Below are 20272 nucleotides of genomic sequence, written 5' to 3'. Positions count from 1 at the left end.
TTAAATTATTCAGTGCATCCTTTGGTGCTGTTAATGGGCTTGTGCTGTTTTCCACCAGCTTAGGTTCTGGTCTATTGCCTTTCTAGGGAAAATTTGCTTTACATTACCTTAAGCATTAAGACAGATTTTCCTCATGCTTCTCGCTACTAAGTATTAGCTTGATATCTTATTCTGGCTCCATTTAAGTCATCTGAAAAACTTGTGTGTGAGACAGGACATCACTTTTTAGCTCAGAGATAGCTAGGTTTCAATGGGTATTAAATTCCAGAAGAGTGGCAGAACCTGGGTCTTCCCTAGGTAGACATTTCACCCAAGAAACTTGCAGTTTAGATCCAAATGACAGCAAATGACTGAAATTGATGGGTAGTAATTTTGGTCTGTCTGTAGTTTGCACATAAAGGGCAGGAGAAAGATTGTTGAGTAGCTGTGCCATAAATATTTATAATACTTTAGCTCCTTGTTCAGAGGGAAAGAAAAAAGAATCCCCAGAGCTTGCAATTACAATCCTACAAAATGAGTAAGTGAAACAAAGTTCAAGGTAACCTTTTATTTCCTAGTCATATTTTTTCAAATAAATGCCCTATACTACCAGAAGTTTCATGTTTTACTGTCCTAGATTGCCTTGAACAAAAAGCAATTATACAACACACTCCTACTTTAAAGCCATTAAATGGTGCCTTGCCAAACATCCTCATTGCAGTGCATTAGAGCACACTTATGGTTAAGTCATGAGCAACACAAGATACCCCGTGTTTCCATTGCAGAGAGGGAGTCAAATGGCAGCAGCACCCACTGGCTTTTATTTCCCCTATGCCAGCTTGTGAAAATGATAGGCCAGTGTAAAAGTTTCATGTGGTCCCAGTCAGTATTATTTACGCTGACCTGGTTTTATTTTTTCAGCAGTGGGTTGTTGGGTTTTTTTGCTGCACTGAGTGACTCAAGCTATTTTGAATTCTCAAAATTTTGAAGCAATGGATCAGGGTGAGCTCCACAGGGGAATTATTTTCCTTTGACAATGCAGAATGCATTGGTTCTTCCATCAAAGTGGGGTCTGCTCATATATTTATGTATTGCACAAGAATATGTCCTATCTCAGGATCTTTGCAGCCTGTTCAATTTGCAGAATGAAAGATTAATTACATTATGCTGGCAACACCTTCGAAATATTGATGGAGCTTATTGTTTCTCATATAACCAACAGTTACTATAGCATCTTCTGATCAGATTGAAGGATAGAAATATATTAAAAATTCCAAGTAGATTAATTTCCTGTATGAACCTAAATTGATTTCACACATACGTGTATGCTAAAGTGACTGGAGCCATCAAGAAGAATAAATTGTAGTCTTATTCATGGAAGGCAAAGGAGCAGATGTTTACAGAGTGTTTACAGGAGCAGGCTTACAAAAACAGTGCAATAACTCAAAGAGGAGCTTTAAACATGTTCAAAGTTGTACTTCAATATCCCCATTGTTCTAAGTTATCCAGCTTGAAGCTCAATAAAATTTATAAACTGTCAGTCTGAATATAATATTTGCTTTATATGCACCATTATTAAAATCCATTTGGTTCATTTCTGGAGACCCATGTGTCCATGAGTTCTACCTATGTGCCTGTAGCACCATGAGGAAAGCTAATGAGACTATAAAAAGGGGCCAGCCCTTACCCGGCTTTGCCTGATTGCTGGGTGAGGTCTGGGAACATACATTTGGCAAGTCCACAGAAACTTCCTGCTAGCAACATTCCCGCTCTTTTCTTGAAAATGGCATTGTGTATGTGCCAAAACTTTCACTTGGCCAGCAAGAACTTGACAGGGGGAGCCCCAGAAAGAGGAGGAAAGAAAAACACCAGGACTTTCCTGCTCTGGCTTCCATAACACTGCAAAACCCTGACTCCTGGGGAGTCTCCCACAGACCCACTTCCCCTGCTCCTTCCCACTTAAGCAGACTAAGAGCTGTCATCCAGTGCAGGACTGGCCTTCCTTCACCATTTGCTCACCTCTTATGCCCTCATATCCCTGACCACCAGTTAAATCCCATTGTTTAAAAGTGCATTTGTCTTTCAACAGGGTTTGATGCACAGGCACAGCATCTTCTTTCATACACCTTCCACCTGCCAAATGACATCTTTTATAACTTTACTGTCAAACCCAGACACTCAAGCAAATCCAGTATTTAACGCACTCTCTGACTGCATGATGCAAATACCTGTATACATACATTCAGCCAACATGCCCATCTGCTTGCACTTCCTTAGACGACACTCCTGGCATTTTCTCCTCATGTACATGTCCATCTCACAGTTGCCTCCATTTTTACACTTGTATACTGCATTTTTTGTGATGCTTCTTCTGAAGAATCCTGCACAAAACAGCAGTGACATAGATGAAAGAAAACACTCAGAAGCAAAGTCACCAAGGTGAAGTTCACCCCCATCTGCACTGAAATGACGCATGTTCTGCCAGATCAACAATTTATGTCAGTGCCTGGATGACTAAAATCTTGATACTTGTACTGACAACTGTATTCAAGTCATATAATTTAAAAAATGAGCCCAAGCACTAGACATTAGTCCAAAGTAAAGTCTTGTAACTGTGAATTTTGGGAAAATTCAGACCCAAATCTGAAACCTGCCTGTAGCAGGCTGAGCACCAGCACTAGAGCCGTAGGGTGATACCATACAAATAGCCAGTGAAAAAAAATGGTAGTCTGTTAAGTCTCTTGAGGTGCAGAATGTGCAGAATGTACAGAATGTGCAGAAAGAGAGATGAGTAATTCTTCACCCTTCCCCCTGCTCCTGGGAGCAACAGAAGCTCCACATACTGCTCTGCTCACCCACCCCCAAGTTTAATAAGGAAGTTGCACTGTATCTGCCTATTGTACATGTGGCCTCCGCCCCTGTTTACAAGATCCTCCAGCCTTATTCACTAAGTACTGTCCACTTGATGAGTTAAGTAGTCACCTAATTTCACCTGCACAGGTAGTTCTACTGGTATTGTCACTGTATTCACTCAAAAATTGCACAGTTATAGATGCAAATAGCAACTGATACAAAAAATTGAGAGGACCCTTCCTAAGTCTGTTCAAATCTCCTATTTGGTTGCTGCCCATCTGTGAGAGCGGCACTGTGGGCAAAACATGGGGTAGACAAGATAATAAATGTGATTAAATAAGGGTCATCACAAAGCAACAGATCTTTGCTGTCAATGTTTCCTGAATTTTTAGTGTTAGTCACTGTGCCATTATAATCTTCTTACATTGTCCTTCACATGGCAGAAACTATTTAGCATCAGCATCAGCTACAGTGGGAATCAGTTTTCCTCCCCATGTGAGGGCAGGTTTCTGAAATAAACTCCTGGGAGCTTCTGCTGCCACATCACTGATTATACTGTACTTCAAACTAGAGCTCTGTGTACATTTATATTAACCAGAGCTATTCAAAAAGCTTTTGCTTTCTTATCACCGCTGCCTGGCACAATAAAACTATTGTTTTCCAACCTGACACTCTAATGCATTAAAAGAAGGACCAGATAAGAGCCAGTCTCCCATAATCAAATCATAGAGCACATTCAGTTGTGAATCTAAAGAATTGTCTGTGTGTTTGAAGGATCATGCATTGTCACATGACAATTTCCCAAATTTGCCCCATGGTTTTATAGTTGCCTAATCTCTTCCATGCACTGATGTGTAGCAACCAGTAAAACAATTCCACTATCTGGTCCCAAAAAATCTGGCATTTCTCTGAATCTTCAGTAATTCCTGCTTGAAATCTCTTCCATGCTGTGTGTCTTATTGGCTGCTTTTCAAACAAATACAGTTGACTGGCATCAGTCTCTTTTGAAATGCAGATTCCTTAGAGCCTCCAGAAGCCCCAGGCATTATTTTTATTCATCACTCACATGGTTCTAATACATTACCATTTACTGGTCAGGGAAGGAAAAAAAGCCTGGATTGAAGCTGTAAGTTCTCACTGTCAGTTAAAGGCAACTGCATCTGCTTTATAAAATTTATTTGCAAATTTAAAATCGTATCGTTTCTGATACATTAATTAGTAGTAAACACTGAAAAGCTCTGCACCAATATTTATAACATTCTAAGACTGATTGGTGACTTTATCACTTAACCTATTCACAAGGTGTGCATTTACTTCATGATGGAAGAAAGAAAAAAATTGATAAATAATTTATTAAAGATATACAAGAAAGAAAAAGGCAAAAATATGGATGCAAAAGCTAGGAACCAACAATATTCAAGCAGTCAAATACTTTCTCTTGAAAAGAAAGCTGAAATTATCTGAAATGAAAAGCAAAATATTTTTTTTCTTTTTGGCAAACACTAGTTTTAACCCTATTCTTGCTTCAGTTTTCTGTGAAGTGACTCTTGAATCATTGTCTTTTTGAACAGACTTCTTCATAACTAATTTGGAAATTAGCTTTTGGTATGAATGAAATTTCTGTATATATTATTCACTACTAATTCAAAATGAATTTACACTGCCAGAAATGTGACTTTCTATAACAGGAGGAGTTTTACTAAAATTTAAAGGTAAGTCTGAAACAACATAGGTTAAACTAACAAAGGGTTAGCAATCCCAAAAGCTGAAGGTTTTTCTGGCACAGTCTAATTTTTATCTGATCTCGCCAAATTACAAAAAGCTCATGTTGGCTGGAAATGTTGAATTTGCTTTGCTCTGAGATAGTCATGAATATGATTAATTATGGTAGAGCTGCTCCAATGTTACTGATGCTGATTTTTTCTCATGGAAATTATGAAAGTTGAAGGAGGGAAGCTGTAAAAAGATTGGATGGAAGCTTTGGAAATATCTCTGTTTGGCACTCTGAAGGGTTTTAAATTTAAAAGTTTTTGAAATTCACAGTTGCTAACAAAGCACCTGCTCTGCTCTGTCAGACCATCAAGACATCTTCTGGCATTCTTTTGCCCCATGCCCCCATGGTGGGTGTTAGTGTAAGGAGAAGATTAAAGAGGGACCCTTTCTGCAAGAAGAATTCTAGTCTGGTGTGAGACACATCAAGCAGCACAGAAGTGGTTTGAATACTGCAAAAATTCCTACTGCAAGCCTGCATGGAGGAGATGTGTAACTAGCTTTTCATAGAGTCACAGAATGGCTGGGGTTGAAAGGGATCTCAAAGATGGGCGCTTTTTGTTTCAACCAAACTCATTCTGTGGCTTAATTAAACAAGCACAACATTATGTTACACTTGTCCTGTAACACCTAAAAATGGCCCTTAAAACCCAGTATAACTGTCCAGGCTGAGGCTGTACTAGAATGTCTTTGATGTTAGTCTGCAAAGACTGTTTCAGAAATGGTCTCCACAGTAGCAAGTTTAAACATAGTGTATTGCTCCTTGTGCTGTAAATATTATGTAAAATACCAATGAAATAGTTCATACATATTTGTTTATGGATGGCAATACATTAAGAAATGTATATATATATCAATATATACTCCTGCCAATATCTTCAGATGAATATTCTCATAAGGACAATAGATAAGATCCTAATATTGTTTCATCTGCACAAGAAAGAAAACCAAAGAGAATGGAAAGTGTTGCTGAATACATTACCCATGAAAGAAATAATAAAAAAAAAATAACATATTCATCACAGAGGATTGAATCCCATAAAAATATGTGCAAAGCTTCTTCCTTTGAATAAGAACATCCACTGCATCAATGGAGCAGAGGTGCTCCAAGGTGAGCACTAGAAAGGGACCTGCATATTATTTTGGACACACATTGAGCATGAATTAGCAGTCTTGTTGCAAAAAGAAGGGATAATCTCATACTGAGGTCCAAGACACAGACACGTGAGGTGGTTATTATACTGCACTGATAAGAGCACAACTGAAGTGCCGAGCATAATTTTGGTCTCCATGCTTTGAAGGTAATGTATACCCATGTGAAAAACTCCACAGGTAACAAGAATGATCAAGAGATCTAGAAAACATAGTATCTGCTCTGCCTTGTCAGACAGAATTACTGTCCTCAGCACATCTCTTTACTGAATCAGCTGGTACTTTAGTCACCTTTAAAATTTATTGTAGAAACAGAATCCATTATCTTTAAGTAATTCAACTTTTACTATGTTTGATCAAGGGTACTATTCTTTGTAATTGATGTTGCAGTCATGAAACAGAACAAAAATATAAAATAGATTATCCCAATAAAGCAGTAAAATTATGGTTACATAGAGTGATTCAAACTGAATCAGTAGGGAAGTGGATGCACTTTTCCTTTTACCATGGGTTTTAGTCTGAATATTTACCTGATAGCTTTAACCTCTCTTCCAGAAACATTCTATACATAATTCAAAGTTTGTAATTTTAAGTCTTTGAAAAGTTTCTCACACATTAAATACTGCAGTTAATAAAGAGGAGGAACAGCTTACTAACAGAATTAATTTAACAGTATCATTACTTGGAATTGCCACATCAAAATTGAGTTTAACCTGGTTTATAATGACAGCATTAATATGAGTTAATTCACAGTTTTTGTCTCGGAGACTATTCACTCAGACAGCAGAAATAAATGAATCTCTTATTTATTAGAATTATTGAAATAAACTGTGTGAGCCTTGACTGTATTCATGTTTCGAGTGTTCGAATCTTGTGATCTGTTTTTCCCTCACAAATGATTCTGTGATAGATAAAGCACACATTAGGTCCAGGTCCACTCTCTATAACAGTGAATTCCACATTAAGATATTTTAGTAATTTGGTAGTGACCATGCTTTAGTCTTTATCCATAAAACAGAAATTTTATTGAAATATTTATTCACAGAACAGGATGAAAAAATCGGGCACTATTTTTCTGGCCATAATGTACCTCAGCCTTGTCACAGTTATATTATACTTCTTCAGGTATGATAGTTGACATAATCTCTTGTCCCTCTCTGCTAAAATATCTGACAATCATGTTTACCATGACAGTAATGATTTTCTACATCACATTTATCCTGATAATATTATGTGAATAATATTCTTCTAAGAAGCAAGATATTTGTCCTAGAGATAAAACCTTCTCCTGAAGAAGCTCCCTCCCTACAGATAGGGGCTACCCTGAGAAGAAAGTACAGAACTAGAAATCCTTTAATTTCACAAACCTGAAGACGCCCATCATATCCTTTGGGAGCTGGGGGAAAGAGAGTCCCTGGAACAGCCTGCAGGTGGGGGTTGACAGCTTTTACTTCCCTTCAATGCATACTACATGAGGCACTTGGGCTGGTTTTAGCTATTTTCTAGGGCAGCCTAGCACTCAGCTCCCAGGGGCCTCCATGGGCATGTTCCTTCCAGAGGCAGAGAATGGCATGAGCAGCTTCCACAGAGAGCAGAGCCAGGCTGCCAGTCTCCAGAGAAAGCTGTCCTTCAGTTCACCAAAAGCTAATGGTGCTCAAGAGCTGGAGGTTGGCCTGTTATGCTGAATAATCATAGGGCAATGGTAGAAGACACTGCCAGTCTGCCCTGGGGGAAATGCAGAACAGGGTACACAGGCTCCGAATGCAAATCTCTAGTATGTTTGACGATTTGGACAAAATTAACAAGAAAAGTAAAAAAACCCTACAGAACAACAACAGCAAAAAACCAAACCCAAAAAACCTAAGTAGCTGCTGTGCCTATTAGCTGATTTCATCCTACCTTTGCATCCTTCACAAGTCAGGGCATTATAGTGATACCCAGAGGCTTTGTCACCGCAGACCACACAGAGCTCTTCTCCTTTCACTCTTCCCGTGGAGTGACCCAGTCTAGGCTTTTTGGCTGCAGGGATGTCCATTATCTCTGTCTCCCTTGTGAAAAAGGTCTCTGAGGGTAACCTCCTGAGTTCATACATCCCAGGGGAGTACCATTCCTCATGCTGTGGAGGGTAGAAGCCTAGGTTGGAGTAATAAGGTGGCGACGAGATCTGAGGCTGAACTTGAGGAAATGGCACATTGTTGTACTGTGCATAAGGTGACACATCTGCCTCTTGCACTGGAGAACTCATTGGTTCTGAAAGGACACCTGGAAAATAATAATGCAAAACCAATTTCTATTACTACCATGAAATTTTAGTTATCAGAGAAGTTTCTGCTTCCAGACATCTATCTCAAAAATCAGGCACAAAGATTGCATTATCTAAACTCAGATTTGCTACACAAATACACTGCAAGAAGTTTTAAAAATAATTTATTCATTCTCAAACATTCCTTTATAATTGGTGGAAATGTCCAGCACTGGCAGTTACATAAAAAAATCTCGAAAAATATTGTGCAGGTAATCATATAATTGTTCAGTTTATTAGAAAGAGCAACCCCACCCCAGAGAAGTTAACAATCCAAATTAGGCCTAAAAGCAGAATGGAAGAAATCCAAACAAATGGCAAAAACCCCATGGTATTGGTGAAGGCTAAATCAAGACTCGAACATCATGTTAATTTGTATTAATTCTGAATGAACACATCATGACAGACAAAAACTTCACTAGGGAAAAATGACAAGGGTGAGGCTTAATTAGAAGACTGAAAACATGAAATAAGCCTTCAAGAAGAGCCTGAAATAAGAAGGTGAGGTTACCAGGAAAGAACAAGAAAGATATTCCTAATGTAAGTGATGAAATGCAACCTTCTCACCATCCAGCCTCCAGTGGCCAGCCAGACTCTGCAGCCTGGTCCCCAGCCCCTGTGCCATTCAGTGAGGCTGTCATGGGAAGCACCTCTGTAAGCCAGCATTAGTCACCTCTGAGCCAGCAACAGAGCTGGCAGCGGCAAAAGGAGTGGCAACCTTTCCTGTTGGGATCAACACGGTATCTGGAGGTTACCTTAACCTTGCTCATTAAATAGCATATTTTAAATTGCAGACAACTGAACCCTCTTTTCTGTACTCCAAGCACAGCAACATCTCGCAGTCCCTGGATGGCATAGGTAAAATCCAGTCCACATCAAACAACTGAAAAGCTGAATTTAAAAGTTATTTGCAAACTATTTCTTATTTTCTGTTGGAGAGAGCCACATCTTGTGGTTTCCTGAAAACTCTGACTCAATTCCTTCAATAGTTCCAAGAAGAGAGTCTGAGGAAAAGAGTACATATTTCCAGGAAGATGATCAGTCCAGTCTTATTTGAATCAACAGCAGTATTTACAGGAAAATCATAGATTAATGCTCATTGGTGACCATCACTTAACAGTACTTCAGAAGAACTCCAAAAACATTTTTGCTGACATAAAATTGGTCACGGACAAGTGTCCTTCTTTTGTGAGGAATCAAAAACAATGAAGAAATGCCAACAGTTAAGAACAGGGAACATCTGTAATGACAAAATCTATTGTGGGGGATCCTTCCCTCTCCTTTGTCTCACTTCAGTTAATGCCAGGAACTGACCTTTTAATTACACTGGCTTTTTCACTTTCAAGGTCTCACACTTTTGCTCTGCAGCTTTCTGCCCTTCCTATTTTACCATGCTGCAGAAGCCATGCGACTGTTTTGGGTTTTTGTGGCTTCTCTATTATAGCCCACAGCACATCTTTGCCAATCACAAGTGTTGAGGTCCCAGTTCCAGAATAAGCAGCGAGATGTATGTCTGGAAAAAGGTGAGCCAAAACCAAATGAGAATAATGGTGCCCTTTATTACCAGCAATTAGTTTAATTATGGTTGCTTTTTGTTGCTCTGGAAGAGGCCAGGGCACCAAGTGCTACAGTGGCAGAAGCAGAGTAGCAGAAGGCATTCCCTGAATCCAAGGTTATGCCATTTAAACAAAGAGTATAGACACACAGAGGGCATCTGGGGACTCTATGAAGAGCCTGGAAGTGACACTACAGCTTCATGCATCAGATGCAGACTGTCACTGATACCTGCCAGCCACAGCAGTGATGAAACAAGTAAAGGGTGAGGACAGCAAAGATTTCATATCCTGTATAGGTTTAATGAGTGGTATTTTAGCTGTATTTACCACTTGCAGAGACTGCTGCTCATGAAGATTGGTCAAGGTACCTCAGGTATCTTGATGATGGTAAATATGGGGTTAATTGTGGGATACACAATCATTTAGTATCTCTTTGGAAAGGAAACTGTTCACTGTGGAAATCTAAGTTTTCACTTGCTCATTGGTAATTAGGTGAGTTTGCTAAAAGAAAGTGGGACAATCCCAAAATTAAAAGGAAGAAACTGTTGATTTTTAGCTTTTTGCTTTCTGTCATACACAGGAAACTCCACAACAGCTGTATACCAGCCTCTTGAACTACTTGGGCTTCTGAAAGAGCAAGAAGAGAAGGCAACATTCCTTCCATGGAAAAAAATATCAGGGCTTGTTAAAAAACTCAGATTACTAAAGGACTGCAGCACATCCTGAGACAATACTGGGGGTTTATTTAAAGAACTGTAGAGCCATTTGGGTTACAAGTATGTTTAGAAAAATCTCCCCAGTCATTAATTCTACTCTGCTTCCAAAGGAAACAAATAAACAAAAAAAAAGAGTCTTAATTAAGTTTAGAAAAGGAAAAAAAGCCAAACAGCCCAAATCACCTCCTTTCTCCTTCCATCAGACACTTTAAACAATTTAGCTGAACTGAGTCCATGCTCAGAGCAATGGAAGGGAAAAGGAAAACCAGACAGGTTTGAGAGAGACTGAGAGAACATGGCCTTGTTTTATGTAAAACAGACTCACAGCTTAAGCTTTGGGAAGTGCTTAAAGACCAGTATGATTTTTGAAGATTATTAGATGGCAAATATGTAGGTTTTCCCACTTTAGCTTGAAGTTTTGAGGGTTTTTTGTTTGGTTTTGATTTGGTTTGTTTTAAGTAGACCTGAGCATGACGTACCTGTAGACCTGTACATGAAAGTCTGGACTAAATAATTTCTTATCACAGAAGAAAAGTAATCTTATCTTACCAAGCAGAACGTACATAAGCTTTTCTCCAGATATATATATATAATAGAGGTCTGGCATGGACTGGTCTCATGCAACTAAAGCATGAGCAGCCCAGTAAAATCATTGTAGTGGCAGTAGCATGAGCAGTGAAAGTGAAATCAGAAATGAGCACATTGGACTACACCGACATTTTGTTTGTGTAGTCTTAATATTTTGAACCACTTAGCTCTTTTTCCTTTTGGAAGGATACCTTTCAGATTTTTAAGGAAAGACTATTTAAGCACACACAAATGTTAAGTTTATTACATCTACATTTTTTTTCAATTTGCAAATCTTATATTTTGTAATAAGTATTTTTCAATTAAAACCTTTTACAAAAATATTGACCACTTACTAAAAACAAAGTGAAACCTTCACATGTGTATGATCATTGTTTTACAAATATTTTTTTCTACTTGCAACTGAAACTTATTAGCGAGTTTTACTTTTGTTACTTTAAATTTTACACTGAATACTTTACAAGAAGCTTCAAAAAATATTTGACTTGTAGAAATATTCCTTGCAGGAATAAAGAAATTGTTTTCAGTTCACAGAATGATACTGAGATTTTGGGCAAGCTAAATATGATTTTATGCAGAATATTACAGAAATTACAATGAGATCACATTTTAATGTAAAAGTTATTGTTCCACTAATGTAAAGTTCAACAAAGAGAACTAAATTCTAAGCAGGTTTAAAATATGAACCCCTGGCTCTCTTTCATTATTCATCAAGGAACATAATAAAATAACAATATCCAGAATTAGGTAATTCGGAAGCCATGGCATAGCCATTATCAAAATCCTGGTTTAATTCCAAACAAATTATTTGTGCATCTTTTAAAGATCATTTGGTGTAAAAAGCCTACTAGCATCCTACAATTTCAAGGAAGAGTGCAAGAATAGATAACAAAAATATCCAAGGGAGAATATGGCAATATCCTACCTCAGGCTGCGTTCAATCTGTCCATTTCCTGATGAAAGATACTCTCCTTAAGGTGCCACAGTCCTTCTCTCACTCTCTTTTTCCTTTTTTGACCTCCTAAAGTCTACATGTACATAAAACTTCTTAATTCTGCTTTGTCTGTGTCCTGTTCACTGTGAGAACTTTCTTTAAGATTAGAAAGGAGTGACACAGACCAGGGGTTGTATAGTTTACTAATTAACTTCATTACGAGCAACTTGTTTGTAGATGCCGGAAACAATGTCTGTTCACAGCGTGGATTTACCTGGATAAAATTTGGCTACCACTTTGAGGGGATGCCTCCAAGTAGTCTAGCCATTGTATTTTTGTACCTATTGTGGTTTTGTTACAAACAAATTTTCTATCAATCAATATTTGGTAAGGTCAGGTGGTTCTGTGCAATAGATTAACCACTCCAGTATCACAGGAAGCAGGTTTTTTAAGTGGAGAAATGTTGTGTTCTCAAAAAAAGGCCAAAGAGCTCAGACCATACTGGACACACCTGTATGACAAGACAGAATGGTTTGGACTGGAAGGGACCTTAAAGATCACCTAGTTCCAAACCCTGAAATAGAAAGGGATACCTTCCTCATAAGTAGGTTGCTGAAAGCCACATCCAATCTGTCCTTCTCATTAATTTTTTTACTCACATTGCCACTCTGTTTGGTTTGGCTCTCTTAATAATTATTATGCGTCCAATGTTTTCTGTTTTAATTTGTGCTGGTTTGTTCCTTTTGATTTGGGGGTCAGTTATGAGCCTAATTATCTTCTCTGCAGGGATGAAGCCAGATGTTGCATCAACTGCCAGGTGGTGCCAAAGACAAGAAGTTATTTAACATATCTTATGATCTTGAAGCTGTTTAATCAGTTTGGACACTTGACCCTAACAACTTTTTCATCACTCTTATTTATTTTAAAAATACACACACAAAAAAAAAGACCAAACGAAACAAAACAAACAAACAAACAAACCCCAAAAAACAAAACCAAAAATCCTCACAAAATAAACTGAAACCCCCAACAAAACAACAACTAAAAGAACACAAATAACCACAAATCAAACCAAACCAAACTAAGCCAAGAAAAAAAGCAGAAAAAAAAAGTAGATTTACCTAAAAGGAGTCAGTCTTTTAAGCTACTCTTAGGCCCGGTTCTGTGTCTACAACAATTAATTTTCAATTATATTTGTTGTTCTTTCATTAAGAAGTTTAGGTATACAGGTTTTTTTACCCCCTTTGTTACACGTCATTTTTTTTCTTATTGTTCCTCATCCTTTCCACAGCTTTTAAGAGTGTTCATTTCCCCCAAAACCTTCTTTCCCAGCTAGATACATCTACAGTGAGGCTGGCATTTCTTGTCTTGTTATATTTTAGCATCACATTACAAGAAAACATTTTCAGGCCATCAAGAATACTTGAAATACTTGAAAATATTTGAAATAGGTGTTCATTCAAACTAAGAATTTTATTTTCTTTTCAGTTTCTTAGAAATAATTCAGTTTCTGATATCTGAAGTTTCACACTTAGTATCCTGCATACTAGCAACTTGTATATGAGGTGCTTTCACAGAAAATAAAATGGAGCTAACTACTTCTCATAGAAATGACAGTTTGAGTCACATACTGTATATACTTCAGGTGCCACACAAATATATAACCTTTCTGAGTAGAGAGTTAGAAAAAAAAGCAGTTTTGCAAGAAGACAGGGTGGAAGGGAAGGACCCTGAATTTAACTAGGTTAAAGATCCTTCCTCATTTGCATTTTGAGGCCCTTTCCCCAGGGACTCATAACTGCAGAAGTGAAAAACTATGGTTAGAACACACTACCTCCAAAGACATCCAGAGATACTTTACATTAGACATACACTCTTAAAATGGCAACATACAATTTTCATCTACTGAAAGGTAGACAATCTTTTCTTTTCAAAACCTGCTGCATCTAGAAGTCTTGAGGCAAAGGATGTAGAAGTGCCCTGGAATTTCTATGGTGATGAGGCTCAAAGCACAAGCAATTCAGAATTGACAACATTTCTTTTTGAAAGACCTGAACCCAGAGTTAATGTTTGGAGTAGCAATTAGATTTGCATCTGAAGGTCTAAGAACACTCTCCCCATCGACTGAATAAAGCAGAGTGAAAACAAAATGTATTTCCAAGGTTTTTTTACAGAATGAGAGCGTGCATCTTTGAATAAAGGAGACTGTTTGTGTAAAGGGTAATGTCTGTAAGCCAGCAATTTTTAACTTGTGAGCTGAAATGTATGAGAAGACCTAAAAGAAACATGCATTATAAGGACCATCTAAAAGAAAAACTTTCTTCCTGTTTTCTGGGGTTCACAAGTCACTTCCTGCCAAAATGGAATGACAAAAATTGCAAATAATTTACAAAGATAAAGAATTGAGAGACAAAGCCATTTCCTACAAGTGTTTTGTGGGGATGGAGTCATATTTTCACAATGAGTAATTTTCTCTGTGCACTCAGTTGCATATTATTTCTGATAGGCTTTTTTCCAGCTATAAAAGCAAAAAAGACACCATATTAGAGTGACACCCCACAAAAGAAAAGTCAGCGTAAGTGAAACACAGCAGGAGTCCTAAGTTTTCTTCCTAATAAGACCCCTGATTCAACTCCTTAGTAAATTATTTCTTTATGTTACAGAAATGTCAGTTTGAATTAAATCTCCATTGTGCTAAGCTCTGAACACCATTAATGAGAGACATTGCCTCTTCTGAAAGCTTCACAATTTGTAAGTAAGATTACCCTGTGGAAGGAAAGTATTTTACATTAACACTCTTCCTTGTATTTTTAAGCAACCTTATAATTACTCCTTTAATTAATGAAATAATTAATGAAAAAGTAGATATTGGGGAGGAATGTATTGATAAAAATCTGAAGTAGCTCGCGTATGCAGGAGTTTTGAAAGATCACTGGATATAAAATTTGGCACCCTAAATTTGAACATCATTCTCCTCTCTGTATATCATGGCCTGACACTGGAATTAAAAGGTAGCAAAGGAGTGTTTTAGCTGTTAGCATATTTTTTTTTTTCAACAACTCCAAAACGTTTCTCCAACCAAGCCCCAAAACAAAGAGGAAAAGAAACTGGTAACACTCAATAATGGAATGGGTTCTGCCTACCATTAGTGATAATTCTTTAGTTTAATTGTGTGGAGCCAGGACACTGCAAGTGGTCTGACTTGTAGAGATGGTCCTGACTCCTGGGAGCTCTGCAGCTGGAGTGGCTCTGCGTGCCAGAGCCCTTCCTTCCAGGCCCCAGGCCATACTCCTGTTTCAGACAGGTGAAACTGGAATGTGTTCGGTCTTTCCAGCACTCAAAAAGGCAGAATTCTGGTCTTATTTGGACTGCAAACTTCTGAAGTGTTGCAGCATTTTGTAGGGGTCTGTATTGTGTGTGAGGCCCTCAATGTATCATAACTTATTCAATGAAGGACCTATTGTCTTGTCAAATGAAAGGCTAAAACAATTTATTATTATCTTTTTTTTTTTTCTTAGTGGTACATATACCAGAAAACAACTTACCCATGCTTATAAAATATTGACCAAGAATTTTTCACTTATTAACAAACTCATGCTTAGCCTTGAAAAATCCAGTGAAACTGGAGCAAGGAGAATCTTCCAGCCTGCTTTATAAATTTTCTTGTGCACTGAAGCTAATAGGATAAGTTTTTAACGGTTGTAAGAAGACAGGGATTTTAATTTAGGTGAAATTACTTTCATAAATTTGCATAATATGGCAATACAAATACATTGCACTATAACTTCGTTACAGATTAACTGGAAATATATCTGCTCAGCTTGATTTAAGTGACTCACATGAAGGTAACATCCAGCCTCCATACAAAGGTCTGTTTTTGCCAAATGATCTCCAGTATTAGAAGAGTGTCACAAAAACAACCTACAGGTTGTAGGTGAGACTGTGAGCAGTGATGAGAGCAAGAATGTGCAGGATTGCATTAACACCACAGATCTATTGTTTGTTATTCCTCTCACAGGTATTGAAGATTCAAGAAGGTTGGCACATTTCAGCCTAATACCCTTGACTTGAAATTTCAGTCCATTTTCTCCTAGGTTTCTGAGTATAGGACAGCTTGCTATTTCAACCCAGTTTGGTGACTTACCAAACAAATGAGGACCTTCAGCAAGAGGAAATCCATCAGCAGAGGCTAGCTGATGATGTCCTATTAAATTCATTTCAGATCCCATTTATTCTTCAGTTCAGGAGGAATATGCTGATTAAACAGGAGGTTGAAAAGAGACCCTGAAAAATATGAAGCAAAAAAGAATATTTTAAACAAGACAACTAACTTTTGTGTACCTAGTGTAAAGCAGAATGCAGGAAGTTGTTTCAATATTTGTTGTAAAAATATTGTGTTGAAATTACAAAACCTAATTCAGCCTTTAAATAAAAAGCTACATCCAGCCTGTTTGTTTTTTCCTTGCTGTGGCATATTTTTTTTGCCCTCTTTCTGGTAATTTTAAATTAAGAGCGGTTCATGCCTGAATTTATTCAAATATTCAGACTGAAGCACTGACCTGACCTCCTGAGGGCATGCTGCCCAGCCCCCCTACCATGCAATACCAATTGTTTGCATTATTTTTCACCACCCTTTCATCATTTCATTGTTTTCACTTCCTGAAAAAGTGTAAGTTTATGGTTAGATCAGAAGAACACAGATGGGAAACTTAAGTTTAATTTCGAGGGACCAGCTCTTTATCTTGTCTTCAGTAATTACTGAACAAGATAGATGGGAAAAAAACCACAGAAACACAGAAACAGCAGAAAGCCAAGCCTTGCTCTGATAACCAGGCTCACCCACCCTCTCTCTCTGGTCTCAAGCAGCCACACAAGCCTGCCTTGGGGAGGCTGGGAGAGGAGTGAAAGGGGCTCCCCTGCCCAGCTCACCTGGGTGCACTGGGCCAACTCCAGACTTGCATTTGAGGCAGGACCAGCAGGAGAATATGGAGCTCCAATGAGGAAATGTTGGAGGGCTTATACAGACACCAAGAGGATTCTGCACAAAGTTGTCAGCAATCTGTCTTACAGTCTTAATTCTTTATTTGGTTTTATTACCGTGGGAGTGTCCCTGGGACTGCATTTCCACTCACTGAAGCATTTGAGAGTTCTAGCCCAGTCTGCTTCTCAGTGAGGGCCCAGCATGTTTCTCGAGGAGAAATGAAATCATCTGACAAAAACGTGAATGCTGAAGGAGGCCCCAGTGCTGAGCAGGCTGGGAAGTAGCTTGTGAGAGTGAGTGACAAGCACACTCTGTAATTATATTCAGATTTGTCTGTAAGGATTCATTAAGTTCTTTTTTAACATAAACAGAGGCCCTCTAATTAGACAGATGCATTTTAAATGTCTGCCCACAGATAATTTAAACAGTTTACATAGAAATGTCAAAAGCTACTTGTATCACAGACCAGATAGGGTTCTTGAGGCAAATCACATATAAACACAGTCTCAAATCTAGCACAGAAACATAGTTTTGCAACAGCAAAAAAACTCCCTGTATCTTGGATGGGGTTTGGCAACCAGCCTAGCCACCCCACTATGTCCATGTTTAATTCCAACCATTTTATTGCCTTGCTGCCTCATTTTCCAGGGAAGTTATCTGCTGAAATGAAGATGTGGGGCTACTCACATGGCTTTAAGGTCTTAAAATTCCTGACAGACAGATTTCTCATGAAATACCCATGACAAACCCTTAGAATGGGAGTCCTCTTACAGCCCATTAGAAGTGTTCTGTGATGGGAGAAGGCAAGAAAAGCATCAAAATGAGGTATTTTCAGTGGGCTAATGAATATTTGTCTGGATTTTCTTGTTGAAGACCAGAGAAGAGAGACCACCAGCTCCCTCTCCTCATGTCCCAGCCCTTGAATATCTTCCTTGCAGCCCATGGGAGTGCAGCCCTTAGAGTTCCTTGCAGGATCAGCTCACCTTACAGCCAGACATGAAGACTGCTCCACCACTGCCATCCTACTTCTCATATCTCCTCATCAGCCCCTGTTTGAGGGCCTAACACTGCAACACCTAACATCAGCACTGGGATTATGAATTCCTCTATGTTAATACAGAGCCTAGAATTTATCTTCTCAGGGAATGTTGGAAGCTATATCAAAATACTTTAAATACAGTCCCAAGAAGACATCTATTTAAAAGCATTTACTGCCAGTATATCCTCAGACTTTCAATGCATAGATTCTTAGCTTGTAAATTCTATATTCTGCATCCTGCTAGTTTGTGCTGCAAATAAGAAGAAAGAGGGCAAGCTATGTTTCTAAAGGCTTATAGAAAGCCTTTAGAAACTTTCTAAAGGCTTATAGAAAGCCTTTAGAAACTTTCTAAAGGTCTATGTTTTTATAGTCTCTTTGATATGTCCATAAACTTCTTTCTCGTTTCTTTGAGGACATTCCATTTTCAACATGTCATCGTATAATGACCTCTTTAACCTCAAGATGGACTCCTTAGAATCTATTTTCTTCGCACACAAAAAGACCCAACCCTCATGTTATTAATACTGCCTTGTTGATAGTAAGAATCTTGAGGATATATTTGTTATAATCTGCACTATTGTAGGACATTTCAAGTTTTGTAACTCTATGCCTTCTGCCACACATATTTTTGTCTGGATTGATTCAGTTCAAGCCAAATGTTCATGATGATTTTTCCATTCCCACCATTTTAATACCTCATCTTCTTTAATATATCCAGCTGATGTAGACCATTTACTAGATTTCATGGAAGAGATTATTCCTATCTTCTTGGGTTTTCTGCAAGCCACAAGATCACCATAAAAAAAGACCAGAAATATATTTTCCAATGCATATAACTTTGGTACTGGAGATTTCACTGAACCAAATTCTTTATTAAATACTGATTGATATTTGGCTTTGATTTTCTCCTGAGTCCAGCCTGCTGTGAGCTATCTAGCCTACATTAGATTTATCCATATAATTAATTTCACATGTATTTAAAAGGAGCAGGTGCTAATTTCCAGCTCTAAGACCTACAGTAGGTACACAGTACAGAGCATTGAAGCTACACTTACTCCATAATTGTTCAGTTCTGGGAAATAATGTAGGTCACTATATTGGATTGATACTCCATCTTGAGGTGTAACAACAGAAACAAAGAGCATCTGACATGTAAAAGCTGAAATAAAGGCAATAGTAGCACAGGAAATCAATATGTTTTCCAAAATAAGAGCCCTTCAGGAGAAAAGAAAAGGCATGTGATAAATTAAAAATTCTTTTTTCCAAATAATTTTTAGTTAACTTTTTAAATAAACCAATTTACTCCACCACTTTTGGAGATTATTTCATAGGCTAAAATATACAGCAAAGGAAAACAGAGATCAGCATGTATAAAGTAAAATATGCGAACAACTGCTTGAAATTATTGTCTTCAACTGCATGTTAGAAGCTCGGAATTGCATAAAATTTTGTTACATGTAACCTTTAACATACTTCAGAACAATCAATGTGTGTTTACTTGTTCTATGTTTAACTAAGAAAATTTACATGTATATTATTATATATGGGGCTCGTTTTTCCACTGTGTGGGTGTATATACCTATTTATTCAGATTTCTTATGGGATGCATGTTCATTGAGGTATACAAATAGGTATGTAGAGACAATTGGGCTTACCACTGAACTCTGGTTTCAGATGTATTGTCGGCTCTTATCTATGCACTACCCTGACCTTGCTATGGTCAATATAAAGCTTTCCCTGGCTTCTGTGCCAGCAAAGCCAGGTCTCTTACTGAAATAATTAAAGTTGAATCAACTGGCTTCACTGAAAACGAAAGCATAATGACCCCACACTTTCAAGTAAATGTAAAAATACATTTGATCATCAGAAAAGCTCCATGACAGCTCTAATTGTGGTTTACCTTCAGAAGAATGGTTGAATCTATTTCAATTACTCAGCAAAGGAAGATGTATCAAAGCACATGCAAAATCTTTCACGAATATTAGTGAAGTACATTTCCTTCCATCTGTCCCATAATATTTTCCTATTCTTCACACATCTGACTGCCTATTGCCCAAAGAGAAATTTCAATAACATCATTAATCTATGGCTCAATCCAAACATTGTTAACATCAATGGGAAGATAGATTCCCATCTCATTCACAGGCTTTTGATGTGGCCTCATAGCCTTTCTGTAAAATATTTAATGCAGTGCCTCAGTTATTTGAGAAGCTATTTTATTTGCTTACCTATTTGTTTTAAAGTGTATCAAAGGGACCTGAAAGCATTAGGAAGATTCATGCTCTCTATTTCCAGCCTGCTGCTCTCAGGTCATTTTGGCAAGCGCAGCACTACAGGCAACTACACAGCAACTCTTGCAAAATGCGAGCAACCATACGAGCAAGTTTGAGAAGCGGAGTCAG

At 38.0% G+C, this 20272-nt stretch overlaps 1 protein-coding gene across 3 annotated transcripts in view; it reads right to left on the bottom strand.

Annotated features, from left to right (window-relative positions):
• NR1H4 (nuclear receptor subfamily 1 group H member 4) overlaps positions 1-16079 on the bottom strand; it is a 30270-nt gene extending 14191 nt beyond the window's left edge. The window contains exons 1-3 of one of the 3 annotated variants that reach the window (XM_036401150.2): positions 15995-16079; positions 7654-8016; positions 2208-2360 (exon numbers count right to left, since the gene is read on the bottom strand). In XM_036401150.2, coding sequence (XP_036257043.1) covers positions 2208-2360; positions 7654-8016; positions 15995-16079 — 601 coding nt within the window. The remainder of the gene's footprint in view (positions 1-2207; positions 2361-7653; positions 8017-15994) is intronic. The other 2 variants (XM_036401149.2, XM_036401151.2) reach the window with 2 other exon arrangements.
• Positions 16080-20272: the final 4193 nt, after the last annotated feature.

This window comes from Molothrus ater, chromosome 5, assembly GCF_012460135.2.
Source record: "Molothrus ater isolate BHLD 08-10-18 breed brown headed cowbird chromosome 5, BPBGC_Mater_1.1, whole genome shotgun sequence".
Taxonomy (NCBI): Eukaryota; Metazoa; Chordata; class Aves; order Passeriformes; family Icteridae; genus Molothrus; species Molothrus ater.
This window is presented reverse-complemented; position numbering and strand designations above follow the sequence as displayed.